The sequence below is a fragment of the Sceloporus occidentalis genome, unplaced genomic scaffold, assembly GCF_023333645.1.
Source record: "Sceloporus occidentalis isolate IW3139 unplaced genomic scaffold, rSceOcc1.0.p SCAF_59, whole genome shotgun sequence".
Taxonomy (NCBI): Eukaryota; Metazoa; Chordata; class Lepidosauria; order Squamata; family Phrynosomatidae; genus Sceloporus; species Sceloporus occidentalis.
The window spans coordinates 4,298,810-4,321,990 of NW_028317039.1; the positions used below are offsets into that span (position 1 = coordinate 4,298,810).

General features: G+C 40.5%; 1 protein-coding gene across 49 annotated transcripts in view; it reads left to right on the forward strand.

Moving 5' to 3' along the window:
* Positions 1 to 605: 605 nt before the first annotated feature.
* The window catches only part of LOC149287578 (abl interactor 2), a 66,737-nt gene continuing 44,161 nt past the window's right edge, over positions 606 to 23,181 (forward strand). For all 49 annotated transcript variants that reach the window (XM_089492746.1, XM_089492706.1, XM_089492718.1 and 46 more), the window contains exon 1: positions 606 to 722. In XM_089492746.1, coding sequence (XP_089348872.1) covers positions 606 to 722 — 117 coding nt within the window. The remainder of the gene's footprint in view (positions 723 to 23,181) is intronic.

Consider the following 23,181-nt stretch of genomic DNA (forward strand, 5'->3'; position numbering starts at 1 on the left):
AGGTGTTTGATGGGGTTGAGGTCAGGGCTCTGTGCGGGCCAGTCAGGTTCTTCCACACGAAACCCATGTCTTTATAGACCTTGCTTTGGGTCAGCAACATATGAAACATTTCGGCTATTAAGAAATGGCCTATATGATCATTACTATCTTTTGCAAAACAATAAATAAATCCCTAGCATTTGTTTTATGCCAGCGAAAGTTAACCATAGGAATAACTGTAAGCTCCTTTTAGTTACTTTGAAAAATGCCTAAAATTAATTGCGTGACGTCAATACAAAACATTCTCTTCAAACAAGCATTTGGTAACTCTCTGTTGCTAAGAAACCACCAGAAGCGGTGATGGAGCTTCAAAGGGAAAGCGCGCTCCCGCAAGCCAAGCCACGCCCAAAAGTACTACACATGCGCAACCATACGGATTTTTGTATTGTATAGCCCGCTGGTCACTGTTTTGGTCACCACCCCCCTAATCTAGGGTTGTACGCGGGGGCGCGCGTTGTTCGTATGCCATCGCACTGCGCGCGCTCCCGCTTTCTCCTTTCCTCTCCTCTGCTCTCTTCCCTCCGCAGTGTAGCGGGGTTCTTGAGGAGGAGGATGTGGTGAAAAAAATGGCGGAGTTGCAGATGCTGCTGGAGGAAGAGATTCCCGGCGGCCGGAGGGCCTTGCTGGACAGCTATACCAATCTTGAGAGAGTGGCTGATTATTGTGAGAACAACTACATCCAGGTTTGTATGGCGGATGGAAGTGGGTTAAATACATTAATGTGGTGCTATTTTTTTCATACAACATGACGTCTAGCCATATTGGACATATTTAGGTTCTGTGTATATTTGAGCAGGGCGGCACGTTACTATACACCCGGACAATAGGACGGCAAGTTCTCGCCTTCTGCTATGGACTGCAGTTATTGGAAGTCCCCAACCCCCAGCTGGGTGCTAAACTCGGTAGTAGGGGTATTGTTATTCAGTGCTCTGGTCACAAAAGGTTAATGGCCATTAAAGCAAATCCTTCTGGCACACGAATGGATAACATGGCGAAGATTGGCATGCAATTTGCCAGTGATTTCATCATGCAACGAACACCCATCTTTACCCTTCGAGATTTATTCCCTGTCATCCTCAATCATATGATGTTGGCTGCACACTATCTACCAGCTGCATTAAGAGGTTCAACGTTACTAATAGCTCTACTCCAGGCAAACTGCATGGTTTAGGTGTGTTTAGTATTCTCAGTTTACGGTACAGTTTTGAGAATATAAAATTATCGGTAATGCTAAAGCACATGTTTATCTACTGTAAGAATTCCACTGGACTCCATAATTGCCATCTTTGTATATATTGGTGTGATGGATTTAGGCATCGCTGGCTGCGAAATGGTTAATAATGGTGTGACATGGCACTGTCCAGAGGTGCTTGGTTGGTCCAGTGATCAACTTTGCACATAGAGTTTTAATGCGTTTTATTCCATCCGCTTATTTGCAGACCTACTCATGGACAAGATAACTCATCAATAAAATGATGAAAAGAATGTCTGTAATTTTCTGATTTCAGCTTTATATTTCAACCCATCCATAAATGACGTCTGCATTGAATTATGATGCATGGGATGCATCAAATGGAAAATTATTACATGTGAGATGCCTTTTAAATGTTGTACATCTATATCTATAATATAAATATATATATATTCATGGAATATTTTCATTATTTGTCAGCTGCCTGCCTAATGATTTGTCAGTGTTATCGTAAAGTGTTATAAGAGATCATCTTGAGTAATATGATCCCAAGGAGGACATGTGATTGTAATTTTAAACATGTCCATAAAACCATAGGTGCTAATGTGCCATTGACAAATAGGCTGGTCAGCACACTTTCGTTTTACAGTCCAGTAGGATCACATTTAATTGTATTTAAAGGGCTGAAAATATTTATAGAAGGGTTAATGATATTACAGTGGAACTTGAGTTGGAATGATTGCACAGTGAACACAACGGATAACTGAAAATGAAATTCGTGATCATTGCTAATCGTATTTAAATTGACATAATGTATGCGTTGGTGTAAAGTAAGTGTTGACATATCTTTTCAATACAAAAAAAAAGTCTCATCATGTTTTTATGAATCTCGATGAAAAATTTGCCATGTGATCTCATACAGGAATTGGCAGGAGACACCGGAGCACCCTGCTGCCACAAAAGCAGGTCACCTCCAAGAGAATTGCCCTCCAGTGCAAATCTGTTAAATATTTAATCGATTTCCAAATTAAATCTCTACTATTCATTGCTGACTTGTAATTCCCATGTGATTTATTTGCACTTCAGTTACCTCACACCCTCTCATTTTTGTAGTTCCCATTTGAATTGCTACTGCAGTAGATGTTAGTGAATAATTTCAGATTGAGCTGTGTGGAATATTTTAACATGGTTTTACTGTCAGTCTAAGCAGAGGGTCTGCATTCGTCGGGGCGTAAATAAAATGTGCGTACATTTTAGAATATATTTTTTAGCTATTAGAAAGATGCATCATAATGTTTTGGTTACCACAACACACTGGATATAGATATATATATATATTTTGTAAATTTAGAGCAAGATTATTTTTACACAGTGCATTTAATTTTCCTTAAATATTATTAAATCTAAGTAGATTATTGATGTGTTAAATCTCTTCTAGTTCTTCTAGTAACATATTATTATGTTTTATTTACATAGTGCCAAGCATTTACATATATTCAAGGGCTATGACAAAACTAGAATTGACAGAATAATACAAAATGTTACATTTGGAAAATGGGGAATGATGTGTAGAGAAACTTAACATATGGAGAAGGTGGAAGAGGTTAAAAGCAAAGGAGGAAAGTTTCCGCCCACAGGCTCCTACACGGGAAGTATTTTTTGTTAAAACAGCTGAGATGTGTGTGTGGCAGTGTCATAAAGGGCTCTGTAGATTAAGACATTTTTTTAAATGTAATGCCAAAGAAGAGCACCGTGTAGCAACAGCATTTTGGATACTTTGCAGAGGAGAGAGTGGAGGAATGCCAACCAGGAGCATGTTGTAAAAGTCAAAGCAAGAGATAAGGGAATGAACCATGGCTTCTTGTGATTCATCAACAGGTGCCAAATATGTTTTTGAGGTGCAAATGGCAGGATCTGGCCATGGATGGAATGTGATGAAGGAACGGGCCTGGATAGTAGGAGGGATAGTTGTGTTGCTAACGGAGATTGGGGATTCTGGTACTGGGGTGGAGATGGAAGAAGGAAACATAATGAGTTCAGTTTTAGAAAGATTACGTTTCAGGTATCATTGTGCTGTCCACAAAGAAATAGCAGGCAAGCAGTTGGTAATTCAGGACATGAGAGAGATCAGGAGAAGACAGCACAATAATTTTAAATATTTTTGTTTTGAAGGAATATATATCCTTCACTCAGATGTGTTCTGTGCCTGTCACCTGCAAGCTTTATCATTAACCCTTGATAATTTCATTAAATTAACATATAATGCGCAATTCTTTGTGAGTGATATTTTGTAAACGCTTAATTTATTTATACGGGTCACACTATGTTATGATGTATCTCTTATTTCTGTGAATTGAAAAGTACCGTATTGGCTCAAATATAGGCCGCACTTTTTCCCCCCACTTTAAGTCTTTAAAGTGGGGGTGCGGCCTATATTCGGGGTCTAGCGCCCGACGCCCGGGACGGGCAGGCAGCGGGGTTAGGATACAGATCCCCCGCAGCGGTGCAGGGGACCTGCATCCTACTCCCCGATACGCTTAGACAGCCTCCCCTGCCAACACTTTCCACGGGGGGGTGCCGGCACGGGAGGTTGTCTAAGCTCATCGTGCGGATGGTCACCGGCTGCGGAGGTTGTTTACCCCCATCGCCGCAGCCGGTGACCGTCCGCACGATGCGTTTTACCTCTGCCCCCAAGACTTACCAGAGCAGACTCCCGGGTGTCTTGCAGGGCCGGCGGGGGACATCTACGCAATACGCGTATACGAGATCTGATAATGATAGTTGGAAGGAAACTATCTAAAATCTGTTTATCTGGAGTTATATCCCTATAATCTGAAGGTAATTATGTAGATATCTAAAATAGGATATATAAGTAATTAACAATCGCTGAATTAAGATATTTACAAAGATGATGATATGTTTGTGAAGAATTTTTTTTTTTTTTTTTCTCCTTTATATTAGCTATGAGAAATTTCATGCTAAGAAAGAGAAAAGGAGGAAAAAAGGAAAGAAACTCAAAATGTTATAAATGGCGGATCTCGATTGGGGGAATAGTTTTAATGATATATACATCTATTTCGGATAATGAGATAGACACGCAATGAACATTTTATTTTCTTTTTCTTCTTTTTTCCTCTTATAACATAGATAACCCGCCTAAATTCCATCACGAGACCCCTAAAAATTTCTCTACCTGTTTGTTCAATTGAACTTAAAAATGTGTCTAGTTACTTTGGTAACAATTGACACATGAGTGTGTTATGTTCTTTGTGAGAAAGATTTTTTCTTTTGTTAAGTCTTTTTATGTTTTTTTGTTGTGTTGGAGACATAATATGTAAATTATATCGGGAAATAGAGGTTGCCCTGATTTTAGGAAGGAGAGCTGAGACCCGAGTGGCAAATTTACTTTAACCATAGATAAACTTCACCATGGAATGGTGATTAAATGTATATCAGTAAATGCCCAGGGTCTAAACTCTCCTACAAAACGTCATAGAGTTTATTCATATCTGCGTAAAGATAAGATAGATGTGGCTTTCTTTCAGGAAACCCACTGGAGATCTAAGGATAAAATGTTATGGGGAGGAAATGACTACCCATTAACCGTTGCTGCATCATTGGAGAATAATAAAAAGAGAGGGGTAGCGATAACTTTTTCGAGCAATATCCGAATACAAACGAACTTTGGGGATTTAGATTCAGAAGGGCGCTATATAATTTGGTTAGGCTTAATCAATGAGATAAAGTACACCCTGGTTAATATTTATCTTCCCAATACAGAACCTTTATCACAATTTCCAAAACTTTTGGACAAGATTGATAAAATTAAGATAGGTATATTAATATTAGCCGGGGACTATAATTGTATAATAGATGAAACTATTGATAAAGAGGTAGGTAAAAATAAAGTGATTAACAAGAACTTAAAAAAAAGAGCGAAATCATTTCGTAACATTATTCATAAAGCCAATTTATACGATCTATGGAGGATAAAGCACCCTATGATAAGGGACTATTCACATTTGTCAAAGGTTCACAACACCTACTCGAGAATTGACATGATATTTGGTGATGAAAAATCAATTGTTAATATAATATCTATATCAATGAAAGAGAACTTTTGGTCAGATCACAGTATTATCTCATTTGTATTAAAAGATAAATGGAGTTTCTCTCCTTATACCACATGGCGCCTTGATGATAATATTTTATATTCAAACGAGTATAGATCTTATATCTCTAAGATGACTAAGATTTTTTTTTTCCAGGAAAATAAAGTAGAACAGACCTCTCAAACGATTAGATGGTGTGCATATAAAGCATACATGAGAGGACTGTTAATTAAAATTAAAAAAGAAATGAGATTAAAAAATTTACAATCACTAAATGAACTATATGTGACTTACTATAACTCAGTAAAAAAAGCTAAAATACACCCTACACAAGAAATTAAAAATGAGGTAAAAATGCTTAGAGAAATGATAAATCAAAAAGAGTTAGAAAAGATTAGATACTGTATGGACAAACTTAAAGTCAAATACTATTTCAAAAGCAACAGACCTGATAAACTGATGAGTAATCAATTAAAAAAGAAAAGAAAAAAAAAAGAGCTAAGCGATATAATAGGTTACCAAAACAAAAGGCTCCAGGCCCAGATGGTTTCACAAATTTATTTTATAAATCCTTCAAAGTGGAACTATTAGATCATCTAATGGGGACTTATGACGAGATAACAAAAACAGGCACCTGCCCAAAAGAACTATTGCAGGCTAACATCCTTCCGATTAAGTGCCGGCACCGGAAGTTGTATATGCGTATTGCATAGATGTCCCCCGCCGGCCCTGCAAGACACCCGGGAGTCTGCTCTGGTAAGTCTTGGGGGCAGAGGTAAAACGCATCGTGCGGACGGTCACCGGCTGCGGCGATGCGGGTAAACAACCTCCGCAGCCAGTGACCATCCGCACGATGCGCTTAGACAACGGGAGTCTCCTCTGGTAAGTCGGGGGGGGGCAGAGTGGCAGCATATCTCGGGGGGGGGAGGAGGACAGTGGCAGCATATCTCGGGGGGGGGGAGACAGAGTGGCAGCATGTTTTTTTGGTGCTTTTTTAAAGAAAAAAACTTTCTTTAAAAAAGCACCAAACTTTTAGGGTGCGGCCTATATACGGGGGCGGCCTATATCCGAGCCAATACGGTAATTGAAGAGTTTTGAAGATCTCCTGTGATCCTGGATAGAGGTTTGTGTTTAACATTATTACCTAAGAAATCTATCTTTTTCTGGTGTTGATATCACTTTAATTGCTGTAGCTCACCCTGTATTGATTATTTGTGGTGTTTTGATTTAACAGGAAGGAGTGGTGATCTCTATTTTTGGGGTTAGTTGAGCACTTTTACTATACTGCACTTTTTGTATAGCACCATGTCTATTGTTAATTATAGAAAACAAATGCACTTTAATGTTGGGTGAGAATGTAATACACCAATGGAACAGAATAGAAACAATTTAGACCACACTTTTGATGAATTAGAGCAACTTCTAACTAAAGAAGTAAAATAATGTGAAATAGCTACTTTAGAAGAAAAGAAAAAAAAAAACACCTAGGGAATTAAAAAATAAAATAAAATAAAAAAAGATCCACATTTGGTAATAACTCAAATTTTATGCACCTTTTGGGATAAGATTTTTCGAGCTATACTCAACACAATGGATCTCATCATTAACTGTAAAAGGGAACAACCGTAAGCATTAGATAATGATATAATCAAATTACAGACGAAACTGGCTGAATTTGAAAATACATCTGGTTTCAAAATTAAATCAGATATAAAAAAAAACCTGGAAAAATTTGAATCGGATATCGAACAGTTACATTTAAATACATTTGATACGGATATGGTGGATTATAAACAAAACAGAATTCAGAATTTTTCTAGTTTTAAATATCTAAAAATGCACAGAACAATTTTAAAGAGAAAAAAGTGAAAAAGGGGGGCCATGGCGACTAATGAATGAAGAAAGATTTTCATATTGCACACATTTGTTTTTCGTTGCTTTCGTTCATTATTTGGAAAATTAATATGAAAATGAATGCTCAAGTCTAGTGAATATGCCATATGTTGTTGAGCGAAAGAAAAATACATATAAATTATATAAGGAAAAAGAAATAAGATAAAAAATCTACTAAATACCAATTAGTAATAGTTTCCAACCATTTGTGGGGAACAAGGGAGATGAATCTCCATCTTTTTAGATGTAAATCTTCTCATAAAAGACAGATGGCTGTATATAACTACTCACACCTCTGTAGAAATGAGAAATCCCTAAAAATGCAAAAAAGGGCAGGACAGAAGGACACGGAGAAAAGAAACAACCCTTGCTTTCTCTTTCAAAAACACATTTTAACAATCAACCAGAAATATGTATTTTCAATTTGAGTAGTACAACGTTAACTACAACCTGAATGAAAGTTTTATAAAAAAGGTTTTAAATTTGGACCCACAAAATTTTGTTGCTTTACCTGTGTTTGTAGATATCCAGAAATTCCTTAGAAAATTGTTCCTTAAAAAATATTAATTGAAAAATCCATTTTAAAATGGTATCTCAACATCCAAATTTTGTCATACTAATGTAAAGATCAAACTTTTTTCCATCTACAAATAAATCCAGTGCTATGCATGTATTTAAATAATTAATAATTAGTTCATACACTAGAAAAATAAAACAACCAACAAAATATAAGTAGGAAGAACATGAGAGTGAGAAAGTAGAGTTGTTTAGAGAGAGAGAGATAGAGCGAGGGGCAGAGTTGTAGTAATGCAGCAAAACATTTTGGAGTATGAAGTCAAAAGATTTGGGTTTCCTGAAGTAGGCTTCAAGAGTGTGGCAATGTTGTGTTGCGAAGTAGCTAGTGTAGGAAAAAAGGTTAGTAGGTGGTGGTCAGAAAGAGGGAAGGGAGAAACAGAGAAATCTGAGTGGGAACCTAACCTGGTGAAAATCAGATTAATTGAGTGTGTATAAGTGTGTCGTAGAATTAGTCCATTGGGGAAGACTGAAAGATGGTGTTAGCGAAAGGAGTTTAAAGCTTGTGGAGCTGTTAAATATGTCAATCGGAATGTTGATATAATTCAGAATGAGATGGAATGTCATGAGAGAAAGATGGAAAACAAGTCAGAAATGTGGTCAAATAACCAAGCTTGGACTTGGTGGGTGATATATCACTGTAATGTGGAGAGAAGTAACATAGTAACATAGTAACATAGTTCATAAGGTTGAAAAAAGACCAAAGTCCATCAAGTTCAACCTATATACATATTGTGTCCCTACTGTGTTGATCCAGAGGAAGGCAAAAAACCCTTATGAAGCAGATGCCAATTGCCCCATACCAGGGGGAAAATTCCTTCCCGACTCCAAATATGGCAATCAGAATAAATCCCTGGATCAACGTTCTGTCCCTATTAATCTAATATCCATAACTTGTAATATTATTGCTTTCAAGAAACACGTCCAGGCTCCTTTTGAACTCTTTTATTGAGTTTACCATCACCACTTCCTCTGGCAGAGAGTTCCATAATCTCACCGCTCTTACTGTAAAGAACCCCCGTCTGTGCTGGTGTAGAAACCTTTTTTCCTCCAGCCGTAGAGGATGTCCCCTTGTTATAGATACAGTCCTGGGTATAAATAGGTCCTGGGAGTGATCTCTGTACTGTCCCCTTATATATTTATACATAGTTATTAAGTCCCCCCTAAGCTGTCTTTTTTCCAAACTAAATAACCCCAATTCTGATAATCTTTCTGGGTACTGTAGTCCTCCCATTCCCCTTATTACTCTGGTTGCCCGTCTTTGAACCCTCTCCAGCTCCACTATATCTTTCTTGTACACTGGTGCCCAGTACTGTACACAGTATTCCATGTGTGGTCTGACTAGTGACTTGTACAGGGGTAGAATTATTTCCTTGTCGTGGGCATCTATGCCCCTTTTGATGCACCCCATGATTTTATTTGCCTTAGCAGCAGCTGCCTGACACTGGTCGCTACAGGTAAATTTACTGTTAACTAAAACTCCTAAGTACTTTTCCATGTCAGTCGTCCCCAGTGTTTTCCCATTTAATACATATTCCCAGCCTGGATTTTTCTTCCCCATGTGCATAACCTTACATTTATCTGTGTTGAACCTCATCTGCCACATCCCAGCCCAAGCCTCCAACCTATGCAGATCCATTTGTAATCGTGCGCTGTCCTCTATTGTGTTAACCACGTTACAGAGCTTAGTATCGTCTGCAAAGATTGATACTTTACTATGCAATCCCTCTACAAGGTCATTAATAAATATATTAAAAAGAATAGGACCCAAAACTGACCCCTGTGGTACCCCACTAGCAACAGTCACCCACTCAGAGTATGTACCATTAATAACCACCCTCTGTTTCCTATCACTGAGCCAGTTACTTACCCACATACACACATTCTCCCCCAGCCCAAGCATTCTCATTTTATGTACGAGCCTTTTATGTGGCACCGTATCAAATGCTTTGGAAAAATCAAGATATACGACATCCAGCGATTCACCCCGATCCAGTCTTGAGCTCACCTCCTCATAAAAGCTGATCAGGTTAGTTTGACAGGACCGATCCCTTGTAAACCCATGCTGATATGGAGTCATACACTTATTTTCATTGAGATACTCCAAAATAGCATCTCTTAGGAAACCCTCAAACAGTTTACACACAACAGAAGTTAAACTAACAGGCCTATAATTCCCCGGGTCACTTTTTGTCCCCTTTTTGAATATTGGCACAACATTTGCTATGCGCCAGTCCTGGGGAACAGACCCTGTCACTATAGAGTCCTTGAATATTAGAAATAGGGGTCTGTCTATTACATTACTTAACTCCCTTAGAACGCGGGGGTGAATGCCATCTGGACCTGGTGATTTGTCTATTTTGATTTTTTTTAGGCGGCACTGCGCTTCTTCCTGCGTTAGACAGGCGACATGTACTGGGGCATTTATCTCATCCTGCTGTATATTACCTGGCATTTCATTTTCCTCTGTGAATACAGCAGAGAAGAATATATTTAATAGATTAGCTTTTTCCTGATCCCCGTCTATAACTTCTCCCTCATTACTTTTTAAGGGGCCAACGCTTTCATTGTTAACCTTTTTACTATTTATATAGTTAAAGAACATTTTGGGGTTTGTTTTACTCTCTTTGGCAATGAGTCTTTCTGTCTCCAATTTTGCTGCTTTTATCTGATTTTTACATATTTTATTTTTTTCCCGATAGCTTTTTAGTGCTTCCTCACTGCCTTCCTGTTTTAGTAGCTTAAATGCCTTTTTTTTGCCATTTATTGCCCCCTTTACATTTTTATTTATCCACATTGGTTTTCTCTTGTTCCTGACTCTTTTATTCCCATACGGTATGTGCCTTTCACAGTGAGAATTTAAGATATTCTTAAAAATCTCCCATTGAGCGTCTGTACTCTTGTTTTTGAGGACATTTTCCCAATTTACAGTGTTAAGGGCTTCTCTTAGTTGATCAAACTTTGCCCTCCTAAAGTGCATAGTTCTTGTGGCTCCTCTAAGAGTTCCCTTATTGAAGGACAAGTTATAATGCATCATATTGTGATCACTATTTCCTAGATGTCCCCTGACCTGCACATTAGTTACTCTGTCAGGTCTGTTGGTTAATATTAAGTCCAGTAGGGCGCCCCCTCTGGTCGGGTCCTGTACCATTTGGGACAGATAATTATCCTTACTTATAGTCAGAAACCGGTTTCCTTTATGAGATTCACAGGTCTCGGTTTCCCAGTTTATGTCGGGATAGTTAAAGTCCCCCATAATAACCACCTCATTGTGATTTGCTGCCTTGTTTATTTGCTTTAATAATTGATCTTCTGCTGCTTCCATTATATTTGGTGGCTTATAGCAAACCCCGATCAGTATTTTATTATTTTTCTTTCCATATATTTCTACCCATAAGTGACAGATCATATAAACAGAATGAAAGGTAGGGAAGACTCAATATATGTTGAAAGGTGCAGTTAGAGGAGAAAAGGCTATGCGCATTAATTCATTCATGATTATGTGGTCCTTTTACTTTTTGTTTTTTCCCCCCTTGCAAATGCATGAGTGGATTCTGTAGTATCTTCCCATATGCATGTTCCCGTCCTCTAGTTTTCTTCTGTGCGCCAGGTGTGCAGGACTGGTCTAAGGATTTTTGTCACCCTAGCCAAAAACTCATTTTGCTGCCTACCTCGGCCCACCTTCTCCCTCTCTCCACTTGTTCATTATTTTTCTCCTTCTCTTTGATCCCTACTCTCTCATCTTTCTATCCCATCTCTTTATCTCTCCTCCTCTTTCTCTTTTCCTCACCCTTTTCTTTGATCCTCTATCTCATTAGCCCTCCTTTTCTTTATCTAATTTTTCCCATTTCTCTTTCTGTCCTCCCATCTCACTTTATCTCTGTTCTCCCTATCTCTCATTATCTCATCTTTCCATTTTCTCTTTATTTCTCCTCTAGCACATTACACATTCTCTCCTTTGTCCACATCTCTTCTTCTTCTCATTACCTCTCCTCCTTTCTTGTTTTATCTGCAACTTCTCCTTTCTCTCTCCCCCTTTCTATCTCCCCCACTTAGAGAAGAACATGCATACCCAGACACACATTAACAGACATACCCAGGCAGACAGACACACACACACACACACACACACACACACACACACACACACACACACACACACACACACACACATACATATACATACATACATACATACATACATACATACATACATACACACACACACACACACAGTAGCAAGATGTGTTTGATGTTTTTTTGTTGCTGGTTGGGAGTTGGTATAGTGTTTGCCCTAAAATAAAATTATCTATTTTGATAAAACTGTACTACAATGATCAGTTAGGCAGTATCTGCAATGATCTTTACTGCAGCAAAAACAGAAATGCATTTTTTAGTGAATGAATATTAAGGATATTTATCTTAAATTACCCTAGTTGTGTGTAATATATATATATATATATATATATATATATATATACAGTGTGTGTATGTATGTATGTATGTATGTATGTATATATATATATATATATATATAGTATATATTACACTCACTGGCTACTTTATTAAGTACTCCTTGCTAGTGGTACCGAGTTGGACCCCCTTTTGCCTTCATTCTTCGTGGCATATTTTCTACAAGGTACTAGAAACATTTCTCAGAGATTTTGGTCCATATGGACATGATGGCATCACGCAGGTGCTGCTGATTTGTCGGCTGCACATCCATGATGCGAATCTCCTGTTCCACCAGATCCCAATGGTGCCCTATTGGATTGAGATCTGGTGACTGTGGAGGCCATTGCAGTACAGTGAACTCATTGTCATGTTCAAGAAACCAGTTTGAGATTATGTGAGCTTTGTGACATGGTGCATTATCCTGCTGGAAGTAGCCATCAGAATATGTGTACACTGGCCATAAAGGGATGGACATGGTCAGCAATACTCGGGTAGGCTGTCACGTTTAAACAATGCTTAATTGGTACTAAGGGACCCAAAGTGCGCCAAGAAAATGTCCAATACATTGCACCACCACCAACCTAAACCATTCATACAAGGAAGAATGGATCCATGCTTTTATGTTGTTTACGCCAAAGTCTGAAACTGCCATCTGAATGTCGCAGCTGGAATTGAGACTCATCAGACCAGGCAACATTCCTCCAGTCTTCCATTGTCCAATTTTGGTGAGCCTGTGCGAATTGAAGCCTCAGTTTCCTGTTCTTAGCTGGTGTTTGACATGTTGTGCATTCAGAGATGGTATTCTGCATACCTTGGTTATTTCGGTTACTGTTTCCTTCAGTCATCTCGAACCAGTCTGCCCATTCTCTTCTGACATTAACAAGGCATTTTCGTCCACACAACTGTCGGTCACTGGATATTTTCTCTTTTTTGGACCATTCTCTGTAAACCCTAGAGATGGTTGAGCGTGAAAATTCCAGTAGATCAGCAATTTCTGAAATTCTCAGACCAGCTCGTCTGGCACCAACAACCATGCCACGTTCAAAGTCACTTAAATCCCCTTTCTTCCCCATTCTGATGTTCTGTTTGAACTTCAGCAAGTTGTCTTGACAACGTCTACGTGCCTAAATGCTAGGGCTGCAGCTAACGATTATTTTCATAATCGATTAGTTGGCCGATTATTTTTTCGATTATTCGGCAAAAGAAATAAATGTAAATTTTTCATTTATTTAAAATAATTTAATAAACAAACAGGATGTTAAAAACAAACAGCAGAATTCAAAAATTTGATAAAAATGCATTTCTTGTTTTTATTTCTCAACCTGCCCCCCCAGTTATGCACATTTGAGCCCAGGCTTGCCACCCCGCCTGTAGTCCTGCAGCAGCTGGAGGGCCGCAGGTTGGACGCCCCTGCTATATGCCTTATGCCCCCTTATATGCTTAATACCCCCACATATGTCACTCTGTCCTCCCCAGATATGCCATAGTGCCCTCATAGATTCACAGACTCGCTCACATCACACTGACACAATACTTTTATAAATAAATACATTAATAATCTTCACTGCCCTCAGAATTTAGATTCCCCTTAGTTTGCCCCTTTACCTCTAACTGCACCTTAAGTTAACCTTATTAAATTAATTAAATTAACCCTCAGTCCTCAGCATTAAATTAACCCTAAAGACCCCATCAACCATAACTGCCCCTAAATTAGCCATAACTACCCATCAACCATAACTTCCCCTAAGTTAACCTTAACGACCTCATCAACCATAACTGCCCTTAAATTAACCCTGAAAACCCCATCAACCATAACTGCCCCTAAGTTAACCCTAAACACCCCATCAACCATAACTGCCCCTAAATTAACCCCCACTTCCTCTAACTTTCAGCAGCCCAAATATCAATTTTATACTCACAGTAGCTGTGTGGATGCCAATGGGCGGGGCCAATCGCCAGTCACTGGGAGAAAGGAAGGGGAGGGGCCAATCGGCAATGACTGCAGGGAGGGACTGTAAGTAACTGCTGTGAGTCACACTGAAATGGATTATAAAACGAGGGGTATTTTTCAGTGCATTTGCTCTGAAAAAACCCTCATTTTATAATCAATAAAAATCGATTCAACTAATCGATAATGAAATCCGTTGGCAACGGATTTCATTATCGATTATCGATTTTATCGATTAGTTGTTGCAGCCCTACTAAATGCATTAAGTTGCTGTCATGTGATAGGCTGATTAGCTATTTCTGTTAACAAGCATTTGAACAGGTGTACCTAATTAAGTGGCTAGTGAATGTGTGTGTGTGTGTGTGTATGTATGTATATGTATATACAGGGCTCAACAAATCCCAGGCGCCAGGTCGCCATGGCGACTGATAATTTTGTCCTGGCGCCTAGGTGTTTGTGAGCCAAACCTATAATTGGGTTTAGGATCCAGATCCCCCGCGGCGTTGCAGGGGACTTGGATCCTCCTTTCCGGCAGCAGCGGGCGTCTGTGCGATGCAGACAACCCCGCTGCTGCCGGCGGCTCCGCCCACCCTCCTCACTGAACGGGGCTGTCACCGCCCACGAAGGTCACTGAGTCGCGGTGGCCAGCTGACTCAATTCTATTTCGGATCAACGGGGACGGCTTCTTAAAACACCACCCCTGTCGATTCGAAATAGAATTGAGTCAGCCGGCGCCGCTCAATAACTTTCGCGGGCGGCACCAGCGCTGCTCAATGAGCTTTGTGGGCGGTGCCAGCCCCGTTCAGTGAGGAGGATGGGTGGAGCTTCCGGCAGCAGCAGCGGGAATGAATCCAACAGAGTGCACATCGGGGTCAGGTAAGTGGAAGTAACTGGGGGCATGCTTGGCAGTGGGAGGCTGGGACAAAGATGGCTATGGGAGACTGGGGGCAAAGGCAAACTCTGTCCCCAGTTTCCTATAGACATCTTTGTCACTAAATAGCTTCCCATAATCATGTTTAGTGACAAAGATGCCTATGGGAGACTGGGGGCAAAGGCAAGCTTTGTCCCCAATTTCCTATAGGCATCTTTGTCACTAAATAGCTTCCCATAGTCCCACTTTTAGTGACAAAGATGCCTATGGGGAACTAGAGGCAGAGTTAATTAATGGGATTAATTAATGGTGCTTTTTAGTGTGGGCAAAGTGCTGGGGCAAAGTGCGGGCTAGGGTAAAGTATAAGACTGTGAGTGCTGGGGCAAAGTGTGAGTGTAGGGCAAAAAAAGTCCTGGCTCCTAACTTTTTTAGCTGGCTCCTAGATTTAAAAAAATTTGTCAAGCCCTGTGTGTGTATATATGTATATATTACTTGACATTACACATACAGTATATTTTCTTGGGCTACTACCAAAATATATCAATGAGTATGTCGCAATGAGCTTGGCTAAGACCCTAGTTTGGCATATGATATACCGTATTTGCTCGATTATAAGACGAGTTTTTTTCCAGAGCAAATGCTCTGAAAAATACCCCTCGTCTTATAATCGGGGTCGTCTTATAATCAGTGTCATAGTCAGAACTATTTGAGGTCTAAGATCCAGATCTCCTGCAGCGATGCAGGGGACCTGGATCCTCCTGTGTTATGCCCGCCCCCCCAACTTACCGGTGCTTCTGAGTCCCTGGTGCTTAGTCTGGGCAGCGTGTAGAGCTCTACGCGATTCGCGTAGAGTGGAAGTTGTCTACGAGAATCGCGTAGAGTTCTACATGCTGCCCGTTCAGACTTCAGCAGGGAGCCTCCCTCTGTGTTCTCTCGTACTGCACAGCGGAAGCATGACTGGAGCAGAGTCATGTGATGTCACGTGAACTCTGCTGGTTTCCGCTTCCTCTATGCAGTACAAAAGACCCTCCCACATGTAAGTAGCAGGGCTCTAGTGGTAGCAAGGCTCGAGGTGTGGCCCGCGTAAGATCGGTTGCCCTGGCCCGCGGGCCGCATGTTGGACGCCCCTGTCCTATGGGCATTCACTCAATACTGTCATTCACCTGTCATTCCACAGAGCACAGCTATAATTCCACTTAATATGATCTCTGGCAGTCGGGGAAGGTCTGCGCGATGGACGCAGACAACCCCCACTGTTAACCGCACCTCCTCCCGGCTGCAGCGGAAGTTGTGTACCCAAATCGCGTAGAGCTCTACGCGCTGCCCAGACTACGCACCGGGGACTCAGAAGCTCCGGTAAGTTTGGAGGAGGGAGGGGAAGGGAGTGTTAAATGGGGGGCATAGTGCATTTCTGGAGGCAGAGGCAGAGTGCTCTGTGAAATGCCTTTTAACCCCCTTAATGCCACTCTGCCGCCAGAAATGCCTTTTAACCCTCTATACGCCACTCTGCCTCCTGAAATGCCCTGTACCTCCCTATATGCCACTCTGCCCCATAATATGCCTTTTAACCCCCTAAATGTCAGAGTGGCATATAGGGGTATAAGGCATTTCTGGAGGCAGAGTGGCACATAGGGGGTCAAAAGGCATATCATGGGGCAAAGTGGCATATAGAGGGTTAAAAGGTGTATCATGGGGCACAGTGGCATTTAGAGGGTTAAAGGCATATCATGGGGCACAGTGGCATTTAGAGGGTTAAAGGCATATCATGGGGCACAGTGGCATATATGGGGTATAAGGCATTTCTGTGGCAGAGTGGCAAGCCTGCATAACGGGGGGGGCAGATATGCATAACTGGGGGGGCAGGTTGAAAAAAAAAGGTAAAACTTTTTTCCTATAGGGTCGTCTTATATTCAGGCTTTTTCTTTTTTTTCATAAATTAATATTCAGATTTTGGGGGGTCGTCTTATAATCAGGGTCGTCTTATAATTGAGCAAATACGGTAGTTTGATATTTCATTCCTCGATGTCCTGAGTTGCATTTGTAATACTGATCTGCAGCAGTTGGCAAACAGGAATGGAACTAAATAACTTAACAATCCCCTCCTTATCTTCATTGTGTACTGCTGCAACCTTCCCTAGACCCGAGAAAATCCAACTGTACTAAAGAATTTAGATTGAGATATGAGAAGGCATGACATTTCTAAGCAAATCTACAGTGCCTTGCAGAAGTATTCACCCACCTTGGCGTTATTCCTATTTTGTTGCATTACAACTTGGAATTAAAACTGATTTGTTGGTGGCTTGTATCATTTAACCCCTTAACGACCTTTGACGGTCCTGAACGGTCATTAAATTAAATAAGCTTAAACGCTTAAATGGCGTTGCTGTAATGCCTCGATGCCGAGGCATTCAGTAACGCCGAGATCGGCATCAGGGGCGTCAACATCTGGGTGGACGCCCGTTTTAAAAGCGTTTAGGAGGCATTCAGCGACACCAAACACTTACTGCAAGTGATCTTCGCCATCCGCAAGATGGCAGCCGCCCTGTAAAAAAAAAACAAAAAAAAACCAAACAATCAAGTTGAAAAAGTTCGCTAGATGGTCTCCAGACCCTCTAGAGAACTCTGGCTTCACTTGCAGGTTTAATACAGGTACTGCATTCAACCATGCAAGTCAATGGAGCCCAGCTTTCTAATCACAATGTGATTAGTAAAATATTCAAAAAATAATAAAAACAAAAAAAATATTATGGAAATAAAAAGCTAAAAAAAAAAAAAAAACATTTAAAAATAATTATGCAGTGATGTCACCAGAGGAACAATCCAGTACCCGCAAAATGTGTAAAAAATTAAATAAATAAATTTTATTAAAGTTTATTATTTTGAGCAAGTGCTAAAATTTCTAAAAAATCTCAACATAGAAAGAGTTAAAATAAAAGCACTTCAAATACCCAAGGGGTGTCTAATTTAATAAAAAATGGCTTGATGGGGTAAATTGGAGTGGCCGGGCTCAAAGATAAGCGCAGTTCCCAGATGTGGCATTTTTTTTAATTTTTTTTTTTTTGTGAATCAAAGTTTTAATTGTTTTTAACGTTTTATAACACAAAGTGAAAAGGAGAAACAAAAACACAATGGGGAAGGAGAGGAAGACAAAAAGACAAAAATGGACAGCGCATGGCAACAGAAGTACATTGCGAGACCCTGACGCAGGAGGGCAAGTTACATCGACACATCCACAAACAGTAGAATTGTATTAGGAAAAAGAGACCCCAACAATGGAATCCCAATCCCCCAGCTCAATTATAGCAACAGCAGTTGGGTGGAGGGGTCCATTAAGTATTGGGACCAGTAGAACCAGGTCCGCCTATGTCGCTCACAATGTCTATCAGAGCGGGCCACCAACTCCTCCAGAGCCCGCACTCTCTCCACTCTTAGTAGCCATTCCTTTAAACGAGGGAGGGGTGACAGTAGCCCAATGCAAGGAAATCAAGGCTTTAGCCTCGTCCAGTAAGTGTCTGAGCACAGATGGAGCAAGTAACTGGCAGGGTCAAAAGGAGGCGGAGAGTCAGTGAAATGCGGAAGGACGGCTTGGATAGCTCTCCAAAAAGGAACAATAAGGGGACAGTCCCACCATATATGTAGAATCGACCCCACCGACAACCCACATCTCCAACACAACTCCGAATGATCAGGGAACATGCTATGCAAGCGGGAGGGCATGCGGTACCAGCGTGTGAGCAGTTTATAAGAGAGCTCCTGTGACCTGGTACTAAGGGAGCAACCATGCGTCAAAGAGAAGATTTTCCCCAATTGCGCCACAGTGAATGACACCCCGAGGTCCGATTCCCACTTCCCCACATAGGCCGGCAAACCACCATCACCCACATTCAAGAGCAAATGATACAGCAGGGAAATCCCATGAGGGGGCAGAGCATCCTTTAAATACAACGATTCAAAAACCTGACAAGGTTGGACTTCTGAGGAATAGACGCAACGTAATCTCTATTTTGCAAATAATGAAGAGTCTGAAGCGCAGTCGGGGGAGCGTCACCAACAAGGGTCGACAGGGAACAGAGCTGAGGACCCTGCAAATAGGACCGCAATGTCGGCCGACACCAGAAATGATCCTCCCGTCATACCCGGGGGAAAGTCAGGGTTATACCGCAATGGCGTCAGCAGCGAAGGATAGGTAAGGATCCTGTATCTACGGGAAACAAAATGGAGAACCGCCAAAGTAGCCAAGAGAAAAGGGTGACCCCCCGCCTGCCTCCGAGCCACAGTCGGCTCAAGCCACGGAAGCACCCGTATCGGCACAGACTTATGGGCAGGGCGGTAGGTCCACTCTAGGGTAAGTAACAGATGGCAAGCAAAGTAATAATTGTGTATGCAAGGAAGGCTTTAGGTTTCTGTAACAAGGCCAGAGCCAGCCTCGGAGCCCTTCCCGCCCAGATAAAGGAGAGGAACATCGCCCTCAATGAGGAAAAGAGAGCACGCGGCAAAGCTATCGGTAAGGCTTGGAGCAAATACAGCACCCTGGGGAGGACGTTCATTTTAAGAGTATTCACCCTGCCCAACCACGAGTGTGTGGGAAAAAAAACACACAAAAAATACCACCACAAATTTTTATGGTGGTAAGAAAGGTGCATGGAAAGGGTCAAAATACCAGCATTTCAAATACCCTGGGGTGTCTAGTTTTCAAAAATATGATTTGATGGGGTAAATGGAACTGACCGGCTTCAAAGATGTCCCAAATAGGACATGGTTGCAGAAGGACCATATGTCAAAGCTCCAAGTTAAAAAATGCGCACTTCCGAATTCTGGCGTTTTATCTCCCAAACAACCCGACAAACCCATGCATGGTTGATATCGCTGTACTCGGGAGATGTTGCTGAACACATATTGGGGTGTTTGACAGTTGCATATACCAGGAGCTATACATTCATACCTAAAGTACAATTGACACATATTGACACATATTGGGATGTTGTTTTGAAGTGACATATAACAGGAGCTGTAAACTATATACCTGAAGTACAATTTCTGTGAAAAAACCCTAAATAAATTACTACTACAAACTTTGACAAAGGCTGGTAGAAGAATGAGTGCATGAAAAGGGTTAAAATATCAGCATTTGAAATACTCTGTGGTGTCTAGTTTTCAAAAATACATTGTATGGGGATAAATTGAATTGGCCGGCTTCAAAGATGTCCAAAATATAAAGATATTAAATAAATAAAAACAGCCTGGACCTCTGAAAGGTTTCATATTGTACACTGTGAAGGATAACAGTACTGTTCCTTAATTCTCTATAGGAATTCGGGGAAAAAGGATGGAAAAGCATTCTCCCACGTAGCAGTCACATCATGCGTTTTTGGTTCTCTGCTTTTAATGCTGTAGTAACAAATAGTTTAGGGATGGTACCAATGACAGCTGTTAAATAATCTGCTAATGAAAAGGTCTATTGTGCAGAGCTTTCAATGAACAAGGCAAAAATAAAAGCCTTTTTGTTCCTCTGGAAACAGAACTCGCTGAACATTGCTTTAAAAATACCTGTCCAGATTTTTCTTTGAATAATAGACACTAAGAGCGCATAGTGTTGCCATTTAACCCCTTCAGTCCCAGGGGTTTTTGGTACCTTAAGTCCTGGAGCAATTTTGCCATTTTTGGGGTATGTCAGTTCAGCGATTTATTCCCCTTTCCTGCGAATAGTGTACCCATGTAAACTCGATATTGTTTTTTCAAGGAGAGATAGAGCTTTCTTTTGATACCATAGTTAGATAATTAGCGGAAAATTTAGGATTAGAAATTTTAGTAAAAACTAGCGAAAATTTGAAAAATATATATATTTCCCCTCTGAATCCTCACAAGATTAGGTAAAGTGACGGAAGCTCCCCTCCAAGTTTATCAATTCAGGTGTCCTGATTTCAGAAATACCTAATTAACATAGAATGTCCATACTTTCCCAGCACTTATAGGGAACATACTATAAGGTGTACATTATTTGTAGAATTTTTACATTAGGTATGATGGGATTGCAACGCTAATTTTTAACAAATAAACCAAAAATACCCACAAAAGTATATATTTCTGTAAAGTCTACAACCCAGACTATTTTATCAGGGGTATTTGGGCATTCTTCATGCAGCTATTTTGCCACCAATCACTGTCAAAAGTGACCGCAGAAATTACTTCATGCGCTTCTTCGTTGCTTAGATTTTTTTGCACAGGGTATGTGTTATGGCAGAGAAACCCAGCCAATATTGTCTAGCTGCATCTCCTGATTACGGAGATACCCCACATCCTCGGTTTTTTTTCTTTCTAGAGGGCCATATCCATCCCTTACCTATAGTAACCTATAGGGTAGTATTTTTTATACTTATGGGTTTGGGGGTTGTGAACAGGGGCAGGAGGGTTATACCTTTTAGGTGTTGTGTTAGGGCAAAAGGATGTAAGGGTTTTTTCACTTTTTATCAGTGCAGTATGGTTAGAGGTCCTCTTAGGGACCTCTTGAACATGTTGACAATGCCAGGGATGTCACAATGACATCACTTAGCTCACTTTGTTTTTATTTTTTTTTTAATTTTTGCGGATTCGTGTTTCAGCATGGGAAAAGAGTGAGAAACCATGTTTTGTCTCCTTCCTGCGATCCCCCTGCACCGATCACACTGTGATCTCCATGCAAGTCCCCACAGACTTGCATAGAAATCAGTGTCTGTGATCCGTGCCTCATCGGAGCGATCAGATATCCCAGCAGGGTCGAGACAGACCCTGCAGGGGATATCCTGTCCTCCAGTGCCCGATCACACGAAAGGACATTTAAAACGAAAAAAATTTACTGGTGTTCACGGCGGCAGCTGTTACAGGAGATTGGGCAGCATTGCTGGATTCTGCTGGCAGGGGGAGTCCAGGCTATCAAACAGCCTGATCTCCCATGTAGCGGCAGGGATGTGTCCCTGACGCTGCAAGGTCAGGACGGTACGTCCATATGTGTTTCTTTAGATGTGGTATGAACGTACCCGTACGCCTATAGGGGACTGAAGGGGGTTAGAGTTTTTTGTTACTTTCTCTTTGGTAACCAAGCATAGAACATACTGATATTTATATTCCAGCATACATGGCCACTTTTGTATTTCCACTCACAAGTCAGTTTGCGGTTTTGATTTTCCATGTACTTTTATGTTTGCATATAGTATGATAGAATCTCCCCTATAACATGACAGACCAAAATTACAATGATGTCAACTTCAAAGAAAGGCAAATTCTTATTTTGCTTACAAACCAATATGACATTTTGTGTTAACCAAAATTCACAGATTTATACGGAAGGCATACATTTTACTGTTAAAAGTGCAGTGTCACTTAGAAACAGAAAATGGAAAACTTAAAAAATTTTAAGAGGAACGGTAACATTTCAGATTATCTCCTTTTATCCAAGGTAGCATGGCTTTTTTTTTTTTTTGCATAATTTGTTAATACAACCCTTGTGGAGCGAGAACTACCTTTTTACTGCTACATCTAATGATTTCAACTGCTGCCATGTCCACAGGTGACCATGAGGCCAACTATACAGATTAACAGGAATGTTGTAAACAATCTCTAGGGTTTATGATGCATGTTCTGTCTGCATGTTACAACTTCCTACTAGGCCTTCCGGTGGAATTCAATTTAATATAACATGGTAGTATGAAAGGTTATTTCCTCCAGGTTTTCAGATATAAATCTATCTAAGTAAGGGTTTTTTATTATGGTGTATTTATTATCTACATGATTATGATTGATTTTAAAATTCTGATTTGTGACATATTTGGTGTAATATGCATGTGTTTTTTTATTCTTGCTGACTTTAATATCTAAATATCACAAACAATTCAGTTAACATTAGTATTTTAACTGACACATTGTATGGATGCAGTTCAGATACCTGTATCTGGGAATAATACAGGGTAAAAGAGTATCTGTCTTGGCAAAAGCAAGATAATTATGCAAACAGTGGCCACTGTTCAAGAGTAGGTGGCGAACTGTTGAAAGAGCTACTCATAGAGAGGATTATGATTCCTGGAGAAATTAAGGTGCATTGCTAATAAGCCAGCATCCTTGGTAA